The sequence below is a fragment of the Leiobunum rupestre genome, chromosome 7 (assembly GCF_980474605.1).
Source record: "Leiobunum rupestre chromosome 7, qqLeiRupe1.1.hap1, whole genome shotgun sequence".
In the NCBI taxonomy this organism is placed as follows: domain Eukaryota; kingdom Metazoa; phylum Arthropoda; class Arachnida; order Opiliones; family Sclerosomatidae; genus Leiobunum; species Leiobunum rupestre.
Window position 1 is genome coordinate 21,566,829 of NC_143390.1, and position 26,821 is coordinate 21,593,649.

General features: G+C 36.2%; 1 protein-coding gene across 2 annotated transcripts in view; it reads right to left on the reverse strand.

The window, feature by feature from the left end:
• Positions 1–26,821, reverse strand: part of Pxn (Peroxidasin) — a 44,327-nt gene that overhangs the window by 10,367 nt on the left and 7,139 nt on the right. The window contains exons 2-5 of one of the 2 annotated variants that reach the window (XM_090152772.1): positions 13,306–13,377; positions 9,555–9,626; positions 2,273–2,344; positions 29–100 (exon numbers count right to left, since the gene is read on the reverse strand). In XM_090152772.1, the coding sequence (XP_090008898.1) occupies positions 29–100; positions 2,273–2,344; positions 9,555–9,626; positions 13,306–13,377 (288 nt within the window). The remainder of the gene's footprint in view (positions 1–28; positions 101–2,272; positions 2,345–9,554; positions 9,627–13,305; positions 13,378–26,821) is intronic. The other variant, XM_090152773.1, reaches the window with a different exon arrangement.

A 26,821-nucleotide genomic window follows, 5' to 3' on the forward strand; every position in this document is an offset into this window, starting at 1 on the left:
AAAAGATTAAAAAAAAACCAAAACCTACAATCGTTCCAAATGGGGCAAATTGGCGAAGGTTTCTTCGTCGAATGTCTCAATCCGGTTGAAGTGGATGTACCTTTATTAAGACATTCAAAATTGCATTACGTTCGACTTATATTAAATCAGGGTTGTACGATTTAAATAGTGATTTAAATTAAAGGGCCACACTGACGATTGAAAAAATTGGGCCCGGATTTACCACGTGGTAGTACATAGTTACTACATACCACCAAACCAATTCTGGAAACAAGCGCGTGAAACTAGTTAAATTCAAACGCCGGTGTGTTCCTTTAAAAAATATATATTTGGTTATATTAATGAAAATATGATTTAAAAAATATATATTTCTATAATGCAATGAAAATATGATTTAAAAAATATATATTTCTATAATGTAATGAAAATATGATTTAAAAAATATATATTTCTATAATGTAATGAAAATATGATTTAAAAAATATATATTTCGATATATAAAAAAATATTTAAATTAAATGATTTAAAAATATATATTTCGACATATTAATGAAAATATGATTTAAATTAAATGATTTAAAAATATATATTTCGATATTTGGATAAATATATGATTTAAATTAAATGATTTAAAAATATATATTTCGATATATTAATGAAACTGATTTAAATTAAATGATTTAAAAATATATATTTCGATATATTAATGAAACTGATTTAAATTAAATGATTTAAAAATATATATTTCGATATATTAATGAAACTGATTTAAATTAAATGATTTAAAAATATATATTTCGATATATTAATGAAACTGATTTAAATTAAATGATTTAAAAATATATATATTTCGATATATTAATGAAAATATGATTTAAATTAAATGATTTAAAAATATATATTTCGATATATTAATGAAACTGATTTAAATTAAATGATTTAAAAATATATATATTTCGATATATTAATGAAAATATGATTTAAATTAAATGATTTAAAAATATATATATTTCGATATATTAATGAAAATATGATTTAAATTAAATGATTTAAATATATGTATTTCGATGTATTAATGAAAATATGATTTAAATTAAATGATTTAAAATAATATATTTCGATATATTAATAAAAATGATTTAAAAAAATATATTTCGATATATTAATAAAAATGATTTAAAAAAATATACTTCGATATATTAATAAAAATGATTTAAATTAAATGATTTTAAAATATTTTTTCGATATATTTATGAAAATGTACACAGAATATTTCTGTACCACTGCCAATCCACAGCAAAACTATTATGTAAAAGGTAATCCATTAATCCAATTAATTTTAATTTATATTTACGTTAGCCTGGCGCCCAAAATTATCAATCAATTTGTCAAGAAAATGATGTTTAAAAAGAAAAACCAATTAAAATAAACAAATCTGATTTGAAATAAAATAAATAATTTTTTCTATTTTTTCAAAGCTACCGAAAAATCTACAACCCCGCATTAAATAAACGGTTAGTTGAAAGCCCATGTCCATAAATGGGAGCTTTCAACTATCACCATAAGCCTGGTTTTCACTTGGCGGAAACTCACCGACAGAAAGTTTGACGTCGGCGATATGGTTTTCGACGTTTCGCTCACTGTCGGCGTTTTAGCATTTTAACTTGGCGTTTTTTTAGGGCGGAAATAAAGCGATTTCTTTCTGGCAGCGAGTTCGTCGGTTTTCGTCTGATAGTGGAGATTTAAGCCTAGGCCTAAAAATGGATGATTTATCTGATCATAATAGTGAACTATTGATTAAAGCTCGTGTAAGCATTTTAAATTTAATGTTATTTTACATGATCTATCGTGTTCAAAGAAATATGAGTTATGAAAGATCGGTTTGTGTGAAAGAAACATACTGGAAAAGAAGGCAACAAGGGTATAAAAAAAACACGTTCCAAAATTCACAGAAAAGCACGTGGCCGAGTTCCGGATGCAAGAAGCGGGAAATTAACCATCCCCCTGACGTCACAGTCACCTTTCGAAAATGGTTTTTGATTGGTTGAAAAAGAGCGAAATCGCCCAACTGAGCGAAAAAAATAGAAATTAAAATCGCCACACAAAACCGAAAACCGACGGAATTTCCGCCCGGCGTCGACGGAAATTTTCGCCCATTTTCCGTCGACGCCGGGCTTTTTCGCCCAAAAACCGCCAAGTGAAAACCAGGCTTAAATCGGAGCTGTCAACTATCACCATACCCCAAATACTTAAAAAAAAACTTAGAACGTACAATTGCTCGAGATTTGGGATGCCTCTGAAAGCGTGTTTCTCCACCACATGGATGCGGTTCTTGTATAAATACCTGTTACAATTTCCAGAGGAGAATGAGATAAACAAAAAAATGTTATTAGCATTAAGTTCGCGTGCCAAAATGAGGAGCTTATTCGGGCTTTAATGAATTAAGATGTTTCCGATTAAAATGTTGCCAACATTTGGCAAAAAGGGGCGAACATTTTTCCTGCTAATTACGCCTCGAAAATAAGACTTTCGACAAACTCTCCTCCGGAGACAGGACGGGGAGAAAAAGATACTTTATACGCGTTTCTAAATATTATCATACATAAATAAAATGGGCGGCAACTTCAAAGTTGTAATAACGAAGGGTTTTTCTATTTGTACCAATTCAATATCTAACAAACCGTAAAACGGCATGGCTTCTTCGAAGATGAAAGTCAACCGAAAGTAATTCCCGAAAAAATATAGTTACAACTATTGGAAAACTCAAAAAGTCGTAAAATTATAAGGTTAAATTGATTTTGGAAGGCAACCAAAATAAACATTTGAATCTTCTACTCGAAGGGGTTTCTTAAAACAAAATGCGTAAGACATCAATGATAAGACGTCCGTAATGATTAGAAAAAAAATATCTCGACTGCGAGGAGATATTTCTCGTTCGTAGTAGTAAATCTCGAATCAAGTATTAATATTCATTAGGCCTTGGAAGGATTTTTTTTTATCAATTCTTATAAATAAATTCGATAAAAAGGAGATGTCGAGACGTCAATTAAAGGGGTTGTAAAATGTTAATTAATGTATAGGTCTAAAAGCGATGATAAATCCAAAGTTAGACCTTCCCAGAAGTAATAGAAAATAGCTTTCACTTATTAGTAGAAAATGAGTTTTCCGGACAAATTCTCAGCATACGCCTTTCCAAAGGAATGGCTTTGATGGAACGCCGATCGACCTTGAACCGTTTTAGTTTAATTAGCGAAGCAATTTTTCACTTACGTTCGAACGGTTTGAATAAAATTAAAGTTACCAAAGTTCACCTTGCGCCGAACTATTTCGAAGTAATTCTCCGCGTTACTATTTATTTATTTGTAATTAGGGCGAATGGTTATGTTTAAATAATTTTTAACGCTCTATCATTAAAGTTAATTTAATAATAAAGTTAATTTGCAACTAAGATAGTTGCAAATTAACTTGTTGGATTAGAAACTAAAGATACTCGATATTTTTTATTAATTAAATGATGGGCTTTCTGAAAATCCAACTCACTTAACCAATTATTATCGTTAAGGTACTTTAAAATTAAATTTACGCTCAGCGCCTCTTTGCGTCTTTAATTTTTAACGGTAATTTTGTCGCTTGTGTAAACGTTGCTGACATGAATCTGTTCCATTGCGCCGAATCCCATTCGACCGAACCCAATCCCATTCGACCGAAAAATCCGCACTTCTCCGGGTTTAGGATTCAGTTTTATTCGTTTCAGCATCTGTCAGAACAGCATGCAGTGTTACTTAACCTTACCTAACCTTACCTAACCTAAAATATATTAAAACGCTTCCATAAAAAATCAAAAGGTGTAGAAAGAAAAACTATTTTTTTGCGGTCGCTCAATTATTGTGAATATTGCGTCGGTCGATTAGAAAAATACAAAACCCGCCTTTGGGCTAATTTCATCAAAAACATTGGCGGAATTCGGTCTAATGGGATTCGGCGCAATGGGAAGATACCGCTGACATTGGTATATTTTATTTAAAACTTAACCAAAAAATTATCCAACATTCCCAAAAGATGGAACTCTAATCCTAGTTATCCTAATATAACTTCCTAGTTTCTTTTTCCAAGGACGTACGTAAAAACCAAATCCATAAACCAATCTAAATTCCGTTCCAAAGTAAAGAAAAAAATATTCGTCTCTCTTTCAACGAAAAATAGAGAAACGTGTTTAGTTATCTCCACTTTAATAATAAATTCCGTTTCATGATTTTTTTTTCTTCTAAAATAACTTCTAAAAGATTATTTCAACGGATTCTTGAGAAGGGACGCCAGGGAGATTGAAAATGGAAATATATATCTTCCCAACCCTCCCTCGCAAAAAAAAACCCGGTTGAAACCGTATCTTTTAATTCCAATTTGGGATTAAATTAGAAAAAGAGCAACACGAAAAAAAGCTTTGATCCTATTCGAACGCAAAAATGCCGCTATGAGAGCGCAGGTGCTTAACGGCGATAAGACAGTAAGACCTAAAAACCAAAGTCACGAAGCTAGAAAATGGTACAAACGATTTATAAGCAGCCACCATAAGATACTCGCATTAAAAAAAAAAATCCGGGAATAAAATTGAAAAATCTCTTTCTAGCAATGCTAATATTCGAAATGAAAAAGATTTAGTTAAATTGCTAAAATAGCTTTGGCTTTTCCCCCAGCGGCGGCTGATATTAAAAGGTTGATAAGGGATCAACTGCGGATGGAAGGAAACGATTTGGGTTCTGGAATCTTCTTTCTTCCGCGAGCCGGATAATTCGTAAGAGGGTGCTACGCAATATAAAACGGGGGAAGCCATTGTTTTTATTAGTTTAAGAGGGAGCTAGGACCAACGCCGAAGGCCCCATATTTGTTCAAAGAAAATAGACCTAAACGAAGTTAAGCCAAGCAAGGCGGTACCATCACACGAATGGAGAAAACTAGGGCCTCCTTCCTTTAAATACTCTAACAGTTACCTAATAGTTCACGTTAAGGAGGGAAACGGTCCCGATTGTACCCGGCCGAGGTTGCTAAATTAAAGCTACGTTTACAATGGCGTACTATCGGGTAAGGATACCCTTCGATCACGCGGCGCCCCCTCGCGGCGAAGAGGCTAGAAAAACCTTTATTATATAATAGAGAATGGCGTATAACAGTAGATCTTATTTTTTAAAACCCGACGTTTAAGATGTCGACTTTTGGTCGCGTCTCGAAGAAGAAGGCAAATCTCCAGGAAGTACTTAAGGAATCTGATAAGATTCTTTGATATTTTCGTACTGTTTTCTATATATTACTCACTGGGCCAATGTTATAGGGCAGACATCTCTAAGAGAGATTTATGCGTTCGAAGAACGGAGCGGCCGTCGAATTTGGCCACAAATGGCGAAATAAATCCGCGCATCGGAAATTTTCTTCATTGGATTTCTTTTTATGGGGGCCCACCCGCACGCGAGACGGACCTTTTTCAATCCTATAATGGCGCAACATGCCATTCTGCCGACCCATTATTTGCCACGAATCGAAATCTTTTACGATCGTTTGAACTGCCCATTTAAATTAAGAGCCACTATCCGACTTCGATTTGACCAAGATTCGAAGCTATGATAAGTCCATAAGTCTTATTTTATTATTCCTTCAGTATGACACTTCTTATTATTCGCCATAAAAAAAAACCCCATTATTGAGAGCTATTTGCGACACGGACTTCAACCTAGTTTTGCGTCGAATCTCGTTAGGGGGCGATTTTCTGTGAATAACTTCAGTAAAATATTTCCAAAAGACTCATACTTATGAAACTATATTATAAACTTACTATAGAACCAAAAGCTTATAATATACAGAAGTATCCATAAAAATGTAACATGCTCCTTTAGAGTCTCCAGGTACACTCTGTTCAAAAGGTCTTTGCCCGTGGTAGATTTCGAACATTTTCGCCCGTCATTTCTTGTATAGTTGCATCAAGTCGAAGCGGACATCGGTAATAGATTAATAAAATGTTTAGCTACAAATTGGCCAAAATCATTTTCTGAATAGATTTATAATTTGGCCTATTTTGGCCTAAAAGAGGGGGTGTCAACTTTTTTATTTTTGATCTCAGGTCATTTTAAACCCGATTTGCGTGTTCTCCGGGGTTGATTTATATTTAGAAAGTGTTGGAAATATTCAAATCGACGCATTGGTTCAAAAGATATTAACCAAAGAAGTTTTCACAGAAATTGAGAAATATCTAAACATCTCACCAAGCCATTTAAAATAATAAATGTTTTCATGTGCTCATTTGAGAAACGAACAGGGGCGACGCCAGAAAATATTTATGTTAACCTTCAATTTGTTACATATTTAGAATTAAACAAAAAATATTACTTCTAGGAACTATAGATGGCGACAAAACCCGTCAACATATATTATTTTAAATGGCTTGGTGAGATGTTTAGATATTTCTCAATTTCTGTGAAAACGTCTTTGGTTAATATCTTTTGAACCAATGCGTCGATTTGAATAATTCCAACACTTTCTAAATATAAATCAACCCCGGAGAACACGAAAATCGGGTTTAAAATGACCTGAGATCAAAAATAAAAAAGTTGACACCCCCTCTTTTAGGCCAAAATAGGCCAAATTATAAGTCTATCCAGAAAATTATTTTGGCCAATTTGTAGCTAAACATTTTATTTATCTACTACCGATGTCCGCTTCAACTTGATGCAACTATACAAGAAATGACGGGCGAAAATGTTCGAAATCTCCCACGGGCAAAGACTTTTTGAACAGAGTGTACTTTCAATGGGAGCCAAACGACATAATTGTATATTACATGACATTCAACATTTCCGGCGTACATTACTAATATAAAAACCGAGGGGGTAGCCACTTAAGAAATCTTGTGTACAAACAGTGAGAAATCGAAAAAATTATTTCCGCAAATCTATAAATCCAGGAGAAATCTAGAGAAATGAAGGGAAATATTTTCGATATTTCTGGAACTCAAGAAATCTAGATAAATAAAGGCAAATATTTGGAGATATTTAAGGAATATCGGAGATATTTAAGGAATATCGGAGATATTTAAGGAATATCGGAGATATTTAAGGAATATCGGAGATATTTAAGAAATATCGGAGATATTTAAGAAATATCGGAGATATTTAAGAAATATCGGAGATATTTAAGAAATATCGGAGATATTTAAGGAATATCGGAGATATTTAAGGAATATCGGAGATATTTAAGGAATATCGGAGATATTTAAGGAATATCGGAGATATTTAAGGAATATCGGAGATATTTAAGGAATATCGGAGATATTTAAGGAATATCGGAGATATTTAAGGAATATCGGAGATATTTAAGGAATATCGGAGATATTTAAGGAATATCGGAGATATTTAAGGAATATCGGAGATATTTAAGGAATATCGGAGATATTTAAGGAATATCGGAGATATTTAAGGAATATCGGAGATATTTAAGGAATATCGGAGATATTTAAGGAATATCGGAGATATTTAAGGAATATCGGAGATATTTAAGGAATATCGGAGATATTTAAGGAATATCGGAGATATTTAAGAAATATCGGAGATATTTAAGAAATATCGGAGATATTTAAGAAATATCGGAGATATTTAAGAAATATCGGAGATATTTAAGAAATATCGGAGATATTTAAGAAATATCGGAGATATTTAAGAAATATCGGAGATATTTAAGAAATATCGGAGATATTTAAGAAATATCGGAGATATTTAAGAAATATCGGAGATATTTAAGAAATATCGGAGATATTTAAGAAATATCGGAGATATTTAAGAAATATCGGAGATATTTAAGAAATATCGGAGATATTTAAGAAATATCGGAGATATTTAAGAAATATCGGAGATATTTAAGAAATATCGGAGATATTTAAGAAATATCGGAGATATTTAAGAAATATCGGAGATATTTAAGAAATATCGGAGATATTTAAGAAATATCGGAGATATTTAAGGAATATCGGAGATATTTAAGGAATATCGGAGATATTTAAGGAATATCGGAGATATTTAAGGAATATCGGAGATATTTAAGGAATATCGGAGATATTTAAGGAATATCGGAGATATTTAAGGAATATCGGAGATATTTAAGGAATATCGGAGATATTTAAGGAATATCGGAGATATTTAAGGAATATCGGAGATATTTAAGGAATATCGGAGATATTTAAGGAATATCGGAGATATTTAAGGAATATCGGAGATATTTAAGGAATATCGGAGATATTTAAGGAATATCGGAGATATTTAAGGAATATCGGAGATATTTAAGGAATATCGGAGATATTTAAGGAATATCGGAGATATTTAAGGAATATCGGAGATATTTAAGGAATATCGGAGATATTTAAGGAATATCGGAGATATTTAAGGAATATCGGAGATATTTAAGGAATATCGGAGATATTTAAGGAATATCGGAGATATTTAAGGAATATCGGAGATATTTAAGGAATATCGGAGATATTTAAGGAATATCGGAGATATTTAAGGAATATCGGAGATATTTAAGGAATATCGGAGATATTTAAGGAATATCGGAGATATTTAAGGAATATCGGAGATATTTAAGGAATATCGGAGATATTTAAGGAATATCGGAGATATTTAAGGAATATCGGAGATATTTAAGGAATATCGGAGATATTTAAGGAATATCGGAGATATTTAAGGAATATCGGAGATATTTAAGGAATATCGGAGATATTTAAGGAATATCGGAGATATTTAAGGAATATCGGAGATATTTAAGGAATATCGGAGATATTTAAGGAATATCGGAGATATTTAAGGAATATCGGAGATATTTAAGGAATATCGGAGATATTTAAGGAATATCGGAGATATTTAAGGAATATCGGAGATATTTAAGGAATATCGGAGATATTTAAGGAATATCGGAGATATTTAAGGAATATCGGAGATATTTAAGGAATATCGGAGATATTTAAGGAATATCGGAGATATTTAAGGAATATCGGAGATATTTAAGGAATATCGGAGATATTTAAGGAATATCGGAGATATTTAAGGAATATCGGAGATATTTAAGGAATATCGGAGATATTTAAGGAATATCGGAGATATTTAAGGAATATCGGAGATATTTAAGGAATATCGGAGATATTTAAGGAATATCGGAGATATTTAAGGAATATCGGAGATATTTAAGGAATATCGGAGATATTTAAGGAATATCGGAGATATTTAAGGAATATCGGAGATATTTAAGGAATATCGGAGATATTTAAGGAATATCGGAGATATTTAAGGAATATCGGAGATATTTAAGGAATATCGGAAATATTTGGAGATATTTAAGGAATATTGGAAATCAGAAATATAACTAAGTTTTCCCGATGTAAGTTAGAAAGATAGTATATTTCGTATTCCGCCCTGCCCTATTTTTTCTTACGAAACGTATTTTTAGAAATCAAAGAGATCCTAGAAAGTATATTCTTAGAGCAAATAACATACTTATGAGAGAAGAAAAATAAAACTTACAGATATCGAAGCTCCTTGAGTCCCACGAAGCCATTATTCTCAACTTTAGTCACGAGGTTGTTATTCAGCAAACTAATAAAAAACGCAAAACCACAATAAATTTCATTCAAGATATTCCTCGCGTTAATTTTCAATTAAAGTTTCTCTCGCTTGTGAACACGAGGGTGGTCGCGGCAATTTCATTCGGGCATTTGGAGGGAAGCTTCCATTACAAACTCAATTAGTACCCACGCTCGTCAATTAACATTGGTGTCACGCTCTCGTTTCAATTGATAGTTCCAATAATGAAGTTTTTAACTAAAACCCACGACGATGATAACAAATTAGTATAGCCCCTTTCCTATAGTGAAACGGTGACCACCTTAAACCAAGAATGCCTACAAGTTATCGGAGAATATGTGGCTTCAACTATAGTCTCTGTTTTTATGATTCCTGGAAGAGATTTCCCGCCTACACGAAGATAAACCCTTCGATGGTAATTGAGTGTCCCCCCTTACCTACAGAAAGGGGGAAAATACAACACGGGGAAAGGCGCAGGGGCGTGGTTTTTCTCCAGGGGATCACGAGTCGAACAGCGTACTGCCAATATATTCTCTGCACTCTTGGCTAATCTTATAAGACACAGGAATAAACTATATAATCAAGCGTCACGCGTCGGTTCAAAAAATAACACGGAACGCCTCGCTATAAAACTGTCATTAAATAACAGCGCCCCCTAGAAGCGTTTTCGTTACATTAAAAACTGCCCACGCTTTAGCTGGGAGCCAACTTCATCGTTCAACTTCAAGTTGAAATTTTATCCTCGTCTATAATCAAAAGTCTATTAACAAGCAGAAACCATTTTAGTAGTATCAACAGGTTAATTTAAAATATTAGGGATATAAGTTTCTTTCCTTCGTTGCGTTGACCGACAAAAGAACGCGTTCCATAATCAAACTGCCCTTAAATTAAGCGTCTCAACCATCACCAGCGGATTAAAAGCCTAGGCGCATTCTTTAGGGCGATAAAATCAACCATAAACTAAATGGTGCGTTTAAAATCAAGCTCTTTAAAAAAAGGAGCTCACCGTTGTGGAATGAACTATAGACTAGATCGATAAAGGAATCGTTAGTTTTGGTTTTTATATAAACGCGACTATGTTCCCGGTCCATAAAGGTTAGACGCATTTTATCTTATAAGCCACCCTGGTGTGTGATATTCGTTATCGCCATCTATCGCCCCAAAGTTTCCACGTCAATTAAATTAATGGTTTTACGCCCGGAATAAAATATATGTGGTCCGATAAATAACGGAGCATCTATCAAAGTCCATAGCGGGGACTCGTGTGGGAAGACCTTCAAAGACAGGGCGGGATATTCCCTTAGGTGTATAATTGGAATGGCCGACCACGATGGAGTTAATGATTTTGGAAAAGAGAGGGACCTCACCAATAATATCTCGTACCTCTCTTTCTCTTGCCCCAGCTATCAAAACAGGACCTCTTTTCAGACGTTTTTGGGGAAGAATGATATATACTCCCTTGATTACGTTTGATCTACGATTTCTACTCGTTTGTGATTCCACAATCTTTCAACTCCTGGTTCAGAAATCAGCTTCTTCTAGACGCGTCTTTATTGCGGGTTTGCTCACTGGTAGTTTAAAAGCGATAAAAGTGAAGATGGTAAGATTGGGTCACATTTGACGACTTTTCTGGCTTAACAAATCAAAGGTATATGAACCCAAACCATCTAAAATATGCCAAAAAGTGGTCTGGCTTATTTTAAAAGCGATATTAAGGGGATTACTGGTGGATTATTAGTCTTAGGGGCAGAGTGATCCCCGTTGCGACGAGTTTGTTGAAAAGCGGAGGACAGAGATGGGTGAGAGGCCCTCCTGGAAGAAGTAGAAGAGTGTCCTGTTTACCCTCGTCCCTCCGCGGCTTCCGAAATAATCTCCCTTCTTTACAGAGTTACAAATCGGTTGGTTGTAATTGAACGGGGAACCCCGAGTAGTCTTCTAGCAGTCAGAAGACGCCACAAAAAAAAAGATAGAACCCATAGTCAAAAGTCAATCTGACAAAATAGTATAGTCGTCTTCACTCTCGCCGAACGCTTTAACCAGGTCCCCACTTTGACTCCCGCTAGGACTGGCAACCCGCACCCAAGTATACGACGTTTCGACGAGGGGGAACGCGGAAAAAACGTTATCTCCGTGTCTTTGGCAGTATTGAGAGGTTTCATCCCGAGGTTCGAGTCGGAAGCATCCGTAAACATTCGCTCCGTCACCCCCGGTAGGACCCTAGCCATCAGATTCGTCCTTAATAAACTTCCAACTATACTATAGGAAAAAAGAACGCGTTCGCATCGACACTCGGATACTTAAGGAAACTAAGCCTTGGTCATCGTTAGGCTTAAAGGCTGGTTTACATTAGGATGAAACGCTACTAAGCCAGCGTCAACACAAAAATTCCCGTTAGGCCTAATAATATTTTTGAGGATACGCAAAAAATCCCCGTTAGGCCTAATAATATTTTTGAGGAGACGCAAAAATTCACCGTTAGGCCTAATAATATTTTTGAGACGACGCAAAAATTCCCGTTAGGCAAAATAATATTTTTGAGGCGAAGCAAAAATTTTCCATTAGGCCTAATAATATTTTTGAGGCGACGCAAAAAATTAACCGTTAGGCCTAATAATATTTTTGAGTAAACACAAAAATTACCCGCTAGGGCTAATAATATTTTTGCGTTGACGCAAAAAGTCGCTAATAAAGAGCACGTTTTAGAGACGACGATTCTCGAATGCGAACGCGTAAGTCAGAGCCCCATTGGTCGAGAGCGTGTATCAGGCGCGATTGCGAGGCTGGATAAAAAAGTGTCTTCCTCAGAGTGAAACTCGTTATCTTCGGCTTCTTGCACGCCGAGGAAATGAAGAAGCGAGCTCCTCTAATATGTATAAGAAGTCTGGCGTAATGTATAAAAGGGAGAAGAAAGTAGAGAGAATGAAGGGATTTTCGCGCAGACCGGGAAGGAATAACAGATGCTTGACAGAAGCTCATTACCGTCAGTGAATTCGCGTCACGGTGACGAGTCCGTTCCTCCTCTTCGCAATAAAGAACTAGATGAAATCCTAGCCACTCGCCTACTCCAGCCAAAGCTTAAGCTACATTTACTCCACGATAAAATTGCGAAAACTGTACCCTATCGTTTTCATTCTCGGAACTATTTGGTAAATTTGCCAAATGTAAACATCCGCGCCATCCAGGAAGCTGAAGCGATAGCCGGAGAAATAACAATTTCGCGAGATGAATGTCTAGGCGTTCTCCACAAACACATAACGCGTAAATCCTAACTATCAAGAAGTACTCTTTTTCCAGAAAATTTACATCTCCGGAAAGGCCGTAACCGGATAAGTACGCCTTTGAGGGTTAATAAACAACGGCCAACTTTTCGCAGCCCTTTTGTTTTTATGGCAATGGGTTGATTCCGATAGCGTCTATCGTAAAAAACGCCACTTCACTCCGGGACATTTGCGGTAAGTAATCGTGAAACCGCAACATGTTTGGCCATTCCAGATATTCCGCTCAGGGACCACGTCCAACTCAACCGGCATCTATAAACTCCGGCGGAGGGGGAAAGCGATTTAAAATTTCGATTGTGGGCCTTTTCACATCGAGAGGAACATTAATATCGACCATTAGGAAGCCTCCAGAGAAATTTCTGGTTGGCGAGGGAGAAAAAATAATTTCTCGGTGTGGTACGTGATATACTTACAGAGTGTTGAGATGTCTCAGGTTACGGAAAATGTGGGACGGAATTTCTCGTATCTTGTTAAAACGGAGATCTCTGTCAAAAAAGAAATAAAAAAACGAAGATAAGTAAAAAAAGTTACACGACTGCCTTATGGACTTGACCACTAAACGATCGATTTTGTCAGTGAATAACATTCAAAATCTAGTAAAAATACACGATTCTATAGAAAGATACGCTATCATCAGAAGAGAAGTAGTTAATTTTTCTTATTTTGGGCGGGTAGCCTATGTCGGGCAGTTCGTTCGGTGACCTTATGTCCCTATCGCGGATTATCGCAGCGTGAGTGCACCGCGTTTTAGCATTTGTCATTTCAGGGCCCCGCCAATCCTATCAATCACCGCAACACCCCCTCTCGTTCGCCAGTACTCGATACACCGAGCTCGATCCCGAGCGAAACGCAAACACCGTCAAAAATGGCACCCACACGCTTTCACTGCATGGAGTGCCTTGGCTCGCGCGTTCACTCCCATGCAGTGGCGCAACCAGGGGGCAAAGCCGCCCCCATCCATAACGGTGTGAATTACATTGATCTTCTTATATTTTATACGAGCCTTCCAGCACCCCGAGGGGCCCCTTAAAACCAATACTCTACTTTCATCCGCGTAACAAATCTCAAGCCGGGCAACTTTCCACCTGCTACGATTCAACAAAATCATTCAAGATTGATTGCTATTATTTCAAGATAAAATTTCTATAGCAGAATCCGATTTTTAAAGATAAGCCCATTTTGAAGTATTTTCAATGTGTTCTATAAAGCTGTTTTGAAAGGAATCCTACAGTTAATTTTAGGCTGCAGTGGTGCATACCAAGAATGTGATCTAAGGTCAGTATGGTTTAGTTTTCCCCCGTATTGAGGAGAAACACCACCCAGCACGTGTTGTTCCATTAGTTAGTTTAAGCAAACCAGTGAAATACCGGGTGGATTGCATTGTCTTTAAAGGGTAGGAAATTACTGGCAGACAGTGAAGTGGATTGGATTGGAAGTAATAGACCTTTCTATAAATTCCTAGCTAAACAGGCCAAACACTTTCACAAAGACCACATAGTGCTACTTCAGTAGGACTTGCACAATTATCTATTCACTTGTTTTAAACATTTTGCTTATGCTCATTATTATTTAATTGATTATTTCTGAAACGTCACCCATAAATTATATTTTCAAAGTATAGCTAAGGTAGCCTACGTTAAGATTGTTAATTTTTAAATATACTAAGTAATAATTATAAATAATAATAATCAGCTAGGCTAATACCCAAGGCATCACCATAGGCCTAAGTCATCAAGCGACTTTTAAAGCCATTAATACAGGCGGCAGGGTTACAATGCGTAGGAGGGTGGTGGCAAGCCAACAGCTCCCTACACTAACTATTACCGTTAACCTCGACAAGTTTTTATGGAAGGGGAAACCGAAGAACAAGGTTGGCAGGTTTGCCAGAGAATCTTTTTTTTTGCCACCATGTCTCATGAAAAATCGGGCCAAACCTTCTACCTCTCTATACACAAAAGTAAATAACCACATAAGTAGCATTTTATAGAATGGTCTATTCTTCCTAAGTCCTAAGTAAAAATAAATACATTAAAAGCACTTAACAGTTTATTTATATTGTCAAGGTTGAATTTTTAATTGGTGGTTCTTATAATTCATTTTGCGCTTGAAAATACGCCGCCATGTTAGGGTATAAAAGCAAGTAAATAAGCCTGCTATACCTCATCATGTCGCAATTTTGAAATCGGTCAAGTGTCAGTAGTATATAATCCTAATATCTTGTTTGAAAAAATGCCCAAATTTATTTGACAAAATAGTGGGGTGTGGTTCGACAAATTCGTGGCGGTATTTTGTCAAAATGGGGTTTTCTTAGGCGCTTAATCCCTTTGGACAGATTTATTTAGAGAACAAATTTCTCTCTTTAGAGGTTTCCCCGAGCGCCACGAAGTATGTGAACGTAAAAGCGTGTCTAAGAAACACGTCTTTCATTCTTTGCTTCTCGTAAATGACAGAGGACTTTGTTCTCTTTTCACGCACCAACGCGTACAAGAATGCCTTACTTTGAAAAATTATGAAAAAAGAAATTCGTACTATTCAAGTCGTGCATGCTATATTTACTCGTTCATCTTTTCAATTCACGAACCTAAGGCCGCTTCTCACTAGCGCCAAAAAGACGACACGGCAAATGTAAATTTAAACTTACTAAAGCTTAGTTGTTATTTTTTCACGCGCTCAAAAACGTGTTTGTCCAAAGTTCAGAAAATCACTAATGGAGAGCAATAAACACAGCACCCCACACAAGGAGAACGCAACACGTCAAAAGTTGCGCATTTTCTTGTGTACATTTTTCATTGGTTAGACGGTTTAGCGCCTGCTGCCGTCGGAAGGGAAAATTCGGAAATTGTCTTCCACCAGAACTGCCAGTAAACCGTTCAGCGCAAAGACTCGTTCAATGAAATTTGTACACAACACTGCGTTAGCGTGATTAAAGGTTATATAATAGATGGAGAGTTTGAGATTTGCTATCTTTGATGTAAAAAAAAGGTATTAGGCGTAACGGAGATTTTTGAGTGGACGCAAAAAAAATATGCTAAGCCTTAGTTTCCACTGACGCGCGTATAGACCTTTTTACGTTCCAAAGTTGAGTAACGCATCTTCTATGCTCGTTAGTGGAAATTAAGCATTAAGCTTAGTTTCCGCTAAAGCAAGTCACTCAACTTGGCACGTACAAAAAGGTTTTACACATTTTGGAAACTAGGCTTAACTTAGAATTTTTACGTCAACGTTATTGATCAAGTGAAACAAGCCATCGCGAAGGTTATATTTGGGACTTAACTTCTTATTCCTAGCTAGAATGAATATCCAAAAAGCTTTCCCGCGAAATATGACAAAGGCTTAATCAATCAAATATTCCAAGTAATATTTGTACGTATTTGAAACAAGAGCCATTCTTTCAAGTTCCTATTTCCTTATTCTAAGCATGCAGACATATCGGCTGCTTATCAATTTCGTTTTCACTTCCACACAGGTATATAAATCAAATGTAAACTGTTCCTTGGAACAGGCGCGATAAAGTGTCGATGACATTTCTTTGGCTCTCATAAATCGTGGGTATACGAAACGAAATAAACGACTCTTTCTTTCGTTTATACGAACTGGAAACCGGAATGTCGCGTAATCTGATAAGTTCATTTCAATAAACGATATGTATTTCACAGATAAATAGAACAAAAAATAGTTTTTTTTATCTGTCTTCGAATTGAATAATATTTACATAAAGATCGATACGTTTCAATTGGAAGTACTCGATATGACAAAGAAAAAAATTATCGTTTTATTTCTGAAAAGTCTGTTTCGCTAAATTGGTTTGCCTGAGGGGCAGGTCACTTCCTTGATTAACGACGCACCCCTCAAAAGATTAAATCCTATTTAATCGTGATTATTTTGATTAAATTCAATTTAGTCACGATTAAGTTGATTAAATCACGTTTAATCATGATTAGAATGTTTAAATCTGATTTAATAATGATTAAATGATTAAATCTGATTAAAATGATTAAATCCTGATTAAAAAATTATATCGTGATTAGTATGATTAAATCGTACTTTAGTTTTGATTTTATTGATAAATTCTCTATTCGACCGATTATATTGATTAAATCGTGATTAAAATGATTAAATCTAATTAAAATGATTAAATCTAATTAAAATGGTTAAATGTAATTAAAAAGATTAGATCATGATTAGAATGATTAAATCTCGTTTAAATGATTAAATCCTGATTAAAAAGATTAGATCATGATTAGAATGATTAAATCTCATTTAAATCGTGATTAGGTTTTTTAATCTTGATTACCCTGATTTAATCATTTTACTATGATTAAGACGCACCCAAAATGGAAGTGACCTGCCCCTCGGGTTTGCCGTTGCGTTGTGTAACTTGTTTATGTAGTAGAGATTTTAAGCGTGATAAGCGCAATTTTAAAATAGATGAAAGTTTAAAAATCAGTGTAGGAGTATATTCTAATGACGAGGTTTGGTACTGGAGAGTATAGGGCGTTTCGTTAATCACTCTTCACGGTCGGAGAAGGGAACAGGGTGCGAAAACTTCGAACGACAATCAAAAATGTTCCCTCACTGGCTTTATATCTGGCTTTTTTCCAAGTACAACATCTCATCCGCCACTATTTTCTGACTCGTCTGTAACGACGTCAACGTTCACCTGTCGGTCTACGTGAAGGCAAAATTGGGGTACAGTACGTACCACTTAAGCCATAGTTGTTCCAAATAAAATTAGGCAGAAGGGAAAAGCACAATTCGCTAAGGAAAAAATCGTGTTATAACGACATTGCCATCCAGAACTGCATGACTGGATCGTTAAATACGTTAAAGAATGGCCAATAAATACGCCCATTCCTTCTCCTACGATTACGCTAATGTGGAGGCGGATAGTTTGCCTTTTTAGAAGGCAAATAACTCTAGGCAGAACCACTTGTGAAAGCCAGTTAAATCGAATTAGTGTATCGCGAGGCACAGCCCAAAAAAAAAGGCCCGTACACAATTTGATTGTCGTCCAAATCGCTGAGTGGGAATACGCTGGAAATCAACTAGCTCTCTCTATTTAGAGGCGGAGGACGTGGAAAATCCTGTCTTATTCCTCGTTTTATACCGAAATGTATAGAAGAAGCGGTAGGAGGCGCCACTAGGAGTCATCAATTTCCGCTGAACCTCGAAGACAGAGGGCAGCCACGCTTTTAGTTCACCCATTATAATTTGTAAATCATTTATCACCAGCCTCGTTTAAGGGAAGTGCAGCCAGTGCGCTCTGTTGTCATGGCCAGGCCTTAAAAAGTCAAGCTCGAGAGTCATTTAAGTGATCGCTACACGAATGGAAACGGCGCGCGCAAAAAATAGGCCCCGAATGAGTCCCACGCGCAAAAATCAGCGCCTCGCGAGGGAAAAAAATTCTGGAGTTCCATTTTTGACATTTTACATTTCGGAAGTAACCAGAAATGAAATTAGATACAAGTCCCTTTGGAGCCACGAAAATAAAACTCGTTTAAACTCGCTATGACTCTTAATCGACTGGGCCCAGTCCCTTCTCCATTCGGAAAAAAATTAGTAATTAAAACATTACAAGATTCAATTACCGCTTCAAATTTGTAATTCCTTCATTCAGTTTGAGTAGTTGACGAGTCTATTTAAAGGGAGTATAAAGTAGTAGTATAAATTCATGTTTTGCAAATACAGGGTTCGTAGCAAATTTCCGGAATTAAATTCCCTGACATTTCCAGGTTTTCCCTGACCAAATTGCCAAATTTTACCTGACCGTTTTTGTAGAACAAAATCTTGAAAAAATATTTTATTTCAAAAATGTATTTGCCTGATTTTTTTGGGAACATTTTAAAATTCCCTTGCTTTTTGGACCTTTTTAAAATTCCCTGACTATTCCCTGGCCATTTGGAATCATTTTCAAATTCCCTGACCTTTTGGAAACTTTTTCAAATTCCCTGACCATTTGGAATCATTTTCAAATTCCCTGACCTTTTGGAAACATTTTCAAATTCACTGACCATTTGGAATCATTTTCAAATTCCCTGACCTTTTGGAAACATTTTCAAATTCCCTGACTTTTCCAGGTTTTCCAGGTCGTGTAACCCTGAAATAGGAACGATGTTCATTGTTTTTTAGGGTTAAAGGGAGTATGAACTTAAAAGAGTTTCATATTGCTGTCACCAGGTTTAACAGAAGCTAATAATGATTGACTCTATTTAGTAGTTACGTTAAAAACAGGTCGTAGCGCAATGATTGGCGCTAGTTACGCTAAAAACCAGTCGTATCGAGTGTTAGGCTTAGCAGACGTTTTATTGATTTAGTTCATACTTCCTTTAAAAGTTCGTCGGCGGATCTATTTTCTATCGCCTAACGCAAAATTTGGACACGTGCGTCTATCCCGAAGGCGTACCTCCTGGGTCAGTGGGAAGATAATTAGTTTAAAGTAATTTATGTTAAAGGGCACATAACCATTGGAATTGAGAGTGGGGGTTACACAAATCACGTGTTTTGGGAAGTGGGATGGTAGGCCTACGTCACGTGATAGTATGGGAGGAGCTATCCGAAATTCGACCCCAATTTTTCAAACCGCGGATGTGTTCAAATTATACCGTGGAGGGCTATGTAGATGTTTATAAATCATTCAAAATCCGCGGAAGCCTGCGAATATTTCAAACGAATAACATTTGAAGGACAGAAAGGTGGATACTTTAATCGTAAGATATTATGTACTTCTGCTACCACCAATTTTCTTTATACTCCCTTTAACTCTTTCGCTAACGTTTCGTTCTAATTTTTTGAAACACCAAAAAAAAATGGGTTGCGTGAGTTCGGAAGTAGAGGAATCCGATACATCTTAATGGTTTGTAAGCCTTGGACACCATAATTTAAGCCTCTGCCTAAAATATGCCTAAATGCTGGTGTATAAAATGCTATATAATACGACGCCACTCGTTAGGAAGTTTTTTTTTATGGCATGGATACAAAATCTTATCCGAACAAAATCTGGCAACACCTACCCCTTGGTTAATAATATAAAAAAATATAAAAAAAGGAGTATTACAATGCAATAATGTCGCCTGTCGCGCTGAAAAAGAACAGTGCGAAGTTATTTCAGACATTATATCACACTCTTTGGGGATTTAAAACGTTAGAAATTCCACTTGGGAGAGGAAAAAAATCCAGTGACCTTCGTCGGTTGGAGCGGGGGAACCCACTAAAAAAATTGGGGGAGAAATATCGGAAGAAATCTCGGCCCTTAAAATGGGGCCGTTTTGCTTTGAAAAATTACCCAGTGCGACACTCTTATCAAAAATTGTTTTAATATTTACTTTCAATGAGACAACAAGCGATTAATAATTCTGATCCTAGACGTACCACCCTGCAAATGCAGTTTATTTTTAAAGGAAATTTGTCAGAGAAATATAGGAAGAAGATTGGGATAAAAAAAAAGAATAAATAGGAGAAAAGTAATTATACAATGACCGGGTTGCCACAATGTTTTCAGATTCAAATTCCCTGTTTTCCCTGACCATTTTCAGAGCTTTTCCCTGACTTTATAAAACCGAAATTAGACAATATTTTGCTTTTATCAGAAGTTTATAAATTGAAATCAACCTACATTTCAGTACCAAGTGTTAGTGCAACGTTTAAAAAAAATAGTAAAACTTTAAAGGAACTAAATAATAATCATAGAATTTGTCAGATAACTAGACTAACATTACCCTAAAAAAGTGTCATGATAAAATGGAATTCCCTGACTTTTTACAAATTCTTAAAATTATCTGTCCTTTCCCTGACTTTTCCCTGATTTCCCTGAATGAGAGAAAACGGTTGTCAAAATTGTTTAAAGGGGGTATAACATTCATAATAAAGTTGAACAGTGTTAAAAACTTCGAAGGGTAAAATATAAATTATTTTAATTTCTTCAGACTTTTAAGTTAAAATATAGGATATTATAGGAAATTCAATGAAATTATAGGATAAAAAAGGAAGGACGTTAAATTAAAGGAAAAAATAGTAAATATAGGAACTGTGGTCACCCTGCTACAGCGCGTGCGGTTAAACGGTCATACTCGTTTGAATTTCGGAAATAGGGCTTGAAAAATTCCAAAATTATTATTCGTTGGATTAGCTGTCACGAAGTATGGAAAGATACTTGAAATTATAGCCAAAGTTTTCAAATGATTCTGTGGCCCTTTAAGAAAATAGCCAAGTATTGAAAGGTAGGCGTTTCTGAAACTGTCCTCAACTTTCAAAATCTTCGTTTGGCTTAAAAAAATGTCCGTTACGCCTAATGCATTTTTTTCGCCGACGCTACAAAATGTATGTTATGAAAAATGCAATTCTTTTTTGCATGGACGCAAAAAAGTCCGATAGGCCTTAGCCTGTGTTTCCACTACCGCGCGTAATAATGTACTTTTCTTTAAGCGCGCGAAAACGTTGGTACGTTCCTAAGTTGAGTGAATAAAAGTCTAATATAATTTATTTTGAGCAAAATAATGTTCTTTAGATCTAATGCAATTTTTTACATCGACGCAAAAAATTTCCCGTTAGATCTAATGCAATAGTTCTTTTTATAAAGTACCGTGGCCTTCTTGTTTAATGGTTGCTCTTACGTCACAGTCTCTTACTTTTACAAGTCTACGAGCGCTACAGTTGCCAGAGGAATATAGGTTTTTCTAGCGCGCGTGCAAATCGCTCGTGGGAAGAATATACTAATGCTGTGACGTAAGAGCAACATTTTAACAAGTTGGACAAGACCACTTTTTATTTTATAAAACCAACTATTTTTTGCATCAACGCTAAAAGTGTCCGTTAGGCCTAATACAGTTTTTTATGCATCAACGCTAAGTGTCCGTTAGGCCTAATACAATTATTTTGTATCGACGCAAAAAGTGTCCATTAGGCCTAATACAGTTCTTTTGCATCGACGCAAAAAGTGTCCGTTAGGCCTAATACAGTTTCTTTTGCATCAACGGAATACTGTCCGTTAGGCCTAATACAGTTCTTTTGCATCGACGCAAAAAGTGTCCGTTAGGCCTAATACAGTTCTTTTGCATCGACGCAAAAAGTGTCCGTTAGGCCTAATACAGTTTCTTTTGCATCAACGGAATAGTGTCCGTTAGGCCTAATAGTTTCTTTTGCATCGACGCTAAAAGTGTCCGTTAGGCCTAATACAGTTTTTTTCCGTCGACACCCGCCTTCTCCTCGTTTCTTGCCTTAATGAAAACCAGCCTTCAAATAGGTATCTTTTGTATAAAAAATAATATGAAATGCGAAGAACGAAGCCGTTCCCTACATTAAGACCTCATAGGTTGCAATCAAATCTATCAATCTAGAAGGCGAGGTTACGTAACTTAAAAGATAAAAAGGAGAAACCCTATATAATCCTTCACTAAAATCCTTATCGCAAGATAAGTTGACGGCTTAATAACAAATCTCAGTTAGTGTCTAGTGAGTGGGAGAACTAAATGTATAATATACCCAGTTACCAAAAAGAAAGAGATGGATAGACCATCAGATGGTTTTAAATTAAAACAGGTGTCACCCTTATCAAATACTACGCATTCTGATTTCACGCCCTTTAAAAACTAAAAAAAAAAGGGAGAACTAATTGGAGAACCCTTACTCACGATTTAAAGCTTTAGTCCCATTCGACCGAAGGCGGTTTTTGAGGTGTCCCATTCGACCGAATTCCGCCGAAACGTGCGGTTTTTATGTGTCCCATTCGACCGAACGCTTTTATGTGTCCCATTCGACCTAAGGCGGTTTTTGAGGTGTCCCATTCGACCGAATTCCGCCGAAACGTGCGGTTTTTATGTGTCCCATTCGACCGAACGCTGCTATATAAATTGGCTTTTGCAATGTTTTCAATTTAGTTACTGAAGTCGTTTGCAATGGAGCGGATAGCTAATAAAGGAGGGTATTTATACATCAATAATAATTATTTATTCCGTCTTAATAAAAAGAAAGATACAAATTGCTATTTTTCTTGCCGAAACGCGATATGTAAAGTAAAAACTGAAATAGTAAACTTAACCAACTCTAACCTAACCTAACCTAACCTAAACATGGATCTTCGATAGTACATACCTTATAAATAAAATACCAAATCACCCCGCCAATTGGGCTACATTTTAAAATTCTTTCGGTCGAATGAGATTCGGTCGAATGGGATTCGGTCGAATGGGATTCGGTCGAATGGGATTCGGTCGAATGGGATTCGGTCGAATGGGATTCGGTCGAATGGGATTTCGGTCGATTGGGATTTCGGTCGAATGGGATTTCGGTCGAATGGGAATAAACGGATTTAAACGCCAAGATTTGGTGTTCCACAGGGTGCGAAGACCCATAAGAGAAAATTAAAACTCTTTCCTCTTTTGAGGTAACGTGATCTAAATAGGGCTTTCTATAAAGTAGCGTGGCTTTCTTGTTTTAACGTTTGAGGCTCACTTCGACAATGAGCGTATGAATTTATCCATAGGCTTTGACTGCGTTAGATCACAGACAACCTACCCCAAGAGGGACATGTATATCTGATAGTAATTTAAAAAAAATTATGTCTCGAGTGTGATGCGGCTTATTTAATGGGAATATAACCTCAGGTATTTGGTGTGGAACACCAACGTTTGCAGTAGATATGAGTTGGGTCCGCTAATTTTTAAGCCCGACCCGACCCGAATTGCCCAAATTATTTATTTCGAAAACCCGACCCGACCCGGCCCGCCAAAATTTTTAATTTCGAAAAACCAACCTGACTTGGCCCGCTTAATTATTCATTTCGAAAAACCGACCTGACCCGGCCCGCTTAATTATTCATTTCGAAAAACCGACCTGACCCGGCCCCCATAAATTATTCATTTCTAAAAACCGATCCGACCCGACCCGACCCGGCCCGCCAAATATATTCATTTTGAAAAATTTCGGATCGGGACCAAGTTTGCAGGTGAGGCCGCTCTGGTCTTTGGCTTCGCAGGTTATATTGCCTTTAAGAACGCACCATCTCACGTTAAGTAGAGGCAATTTTGAAGGTATAAAGACGAGCACGACTTTTTAATTTTTATTTGGTAAAATCAAGAAGTTTCACGCTCTTTTTTCTGTTTGCTGTAAAAAAACGCATCACTTTTGATAAACCTTTTTTTAGAGATTGATGCGAGTCCTTCTTGGGGTAGATGGTCTGTGGCTAGATCAAACCATACATAAAAACAAGTCGGGCAGGCGTGGCGGATTTATATGAAAAACCTATTGAGCTAGGATGCATTTCAATGTGGAAGAAAATCCAGATTGTAAAATTTGATGATACGAATTAAGAAAATGTATAACTGCTTAAGGGTTGAATAGATTTGATTATCCTTTCGAAAGCGCCAACTCCAATTGAAAAAAATAAAAATGCTTTGGTAATTTAACGGAAAATTTATGCCCGAAACGTGCCGGCATTGTGCTCGAAATAAATGGCCATCAACGCCACTCTAACCCGGCGAAGAAAGTCCAAATTGGGAATTTACACGCCCATCGTTATAACCGAGTTGAAGCGGACGCGTTTGTCTCGCGTACGCGTACGCCCAAGGAATACAAATTTAATCCTAAAAGCAGGCGTCTACGCGTAGACGAATTGAAGTACGCGCTTTTTGTAATTTCCCAAAATCATATAAAGTGATATTTATAAGCGCGTTTGGTTCGCGAATACTGTACCCTATCCATATACTATTCCCCAGACATCCTGGTAACAGTAAATAGTGTATACAGCGGACATACGTGTCCATTTATAGGCATACAATTTTATGTAAAGCTTTTTGCAACTTCCTCCGGGGCAGACGTCACTCGTCTCGTTTTATGAGTGAATTAAAAATACCGGAATACTTAATTGAAAAGCCGTGTTTATTAGCGTTGTCTTTTTCTTCGTTTCGCGTGGGATGCCGTTCGTTTTTGCGCGCAGACAAAACGCCACTTTATAATACGGTTATTATTAGGGTGTTTCGCGGCGGGTTTCCTAATTTCCTTGAGAGAAGAATGCGAGTTTTACACAATGATAAGAAAGGTTTCCCCCGTATATGGCCTACACGAGATACTGGGCGTATGTACACGTCCTGTTTTAGGCGGACCAGATACCCCCCTACCTAACACATCCCAGACGAGACGTAGACTAAATACGGTTCTAAGTAGCTCGGCTACGCTGGGGAAAAGGTGATATACAGCGAATGGGGTGTCATTCACCGCCCGGCCAAGAGGGAACAGGAATTAAAAGAAAAATTAAGTCGATTTTCAAGAGGACCGGAATTGGTTTCAGACCAACATTAGGGTTCCCAGCCAATAGTAATCAAAAATTTAGTTTCCAAATTATAGGATAATTATAGGGCAAATTTTCCAATTATAGGATAATTAAAGGGCTAAATTTTCCAATTATAGGATAATTAAAGGACTAAATTTCCAAATCATAGGATAATTAAAGGACCAAATTTCCACATTATAAGATAATTATGGGACTAAATTTCCAAATTATAGAATAATTAAAGGACTAAATTTCCAAATTATAGGATAATCATAGGACTAATTTTCCAAATTATAGGATAATTATAGGACTAAATTTCCAAAATTATAGGATAATTATGGGACTAAATTTCCAAATTATGGGATAATTATAGGACTAAGGTTTCATAATTATAGGATAATTATAGGACTCAATTTCCAAATTATAGGATAATTATAGGACTAAATTTCCAAATTATAGGATAATTATAGGACTAAATTTCCAAACCATAATTACAAATTCCTAAAATCGCAGATTCCAAAAATTAGCAATTCCCAAAAGCGCCGATTCCAAAAATTAGCAATTCCTAAAAGCGCAGATTTCCCAAAATTAACAATTCCAAAAAGCGAGATTCCCCAAAATTACCAGTTCCTAAAATCGCAGATCCCAAAAATTTAGCAATTCCTAAAAGCGCAGATTCCAAAAATTAGCAGTTCCTAAAAGCGCTAGAGGTCGGCGTTTGGATAAGAATTAATCATTTTATCTTTTTTTATCCACAAATGACGATTTCCGAAAAATAAAATTATTTTTTGCATGTTAAATCCCTTACTATCCGTGGATAATATCTATAAATAACAGTTAACCGCATTTTTTATGGTTAATCGATATTTTGGCAGTTAATTTATCTGTTTTGCCCACCTCTAAAAAGCGCAGATTCCAAAAATTACAAATTCTTAAAATCGCAGATTGCCTGGTCCTAAAAGCGCGGATTCCCAAAACTACCAATTCCTAAAAGCTCAGATTCCCCAAAATGACAAGTTCCAAAAAGCGCAGATTTCCCAAAAATACCAATTCCTTAAAGTGCAGATTCCCAAAATAGGCCACCATACCAGACTAGACGGGCCGCCAAATTCTCAAATGCAATCCGCGTCCGAGTCAAATAGAGTTTGCGCTACCAGGACTGGACATTCAACTGGATTGTCTATGGTTTATCTTTATACTACCAAAGACAAGATAAAATTTCGCTGGGGGCGAGACAGTCTGAGATAAATTTACCGAAACCCCAAAATAAACAGAAGAAAAAATCCTTTTCACAAAGACCCATTCGTTACTCGATATTAGTCTGGTCGGAAACATTAGGGTCTCTTGAAATTTCTCCAAACGAGACGAATGAATGAGGATTATTTGACGACCATTACATTACGCGTAAAAGACGGAAGGGACCTCCTACGATTTCACATAACTTAGTCGGGGATGGCACTTTATGTTAATTCCGCTTGTTGCATTAGAAACAACGAGAAAGCCCGGCCGAATGACAACCCACATCAGCCGCATCCGACCCGAACCGACTCAACTTCGCGCGATGTAAAGAGCCCTTCACTTTGAAGTGTCGTTATCAAGAATAAAAGAAAAATAAATATGAAATTCAAGCTCTCCTCTCTTCTTGGAAACTTTAATATTCGCTGTCT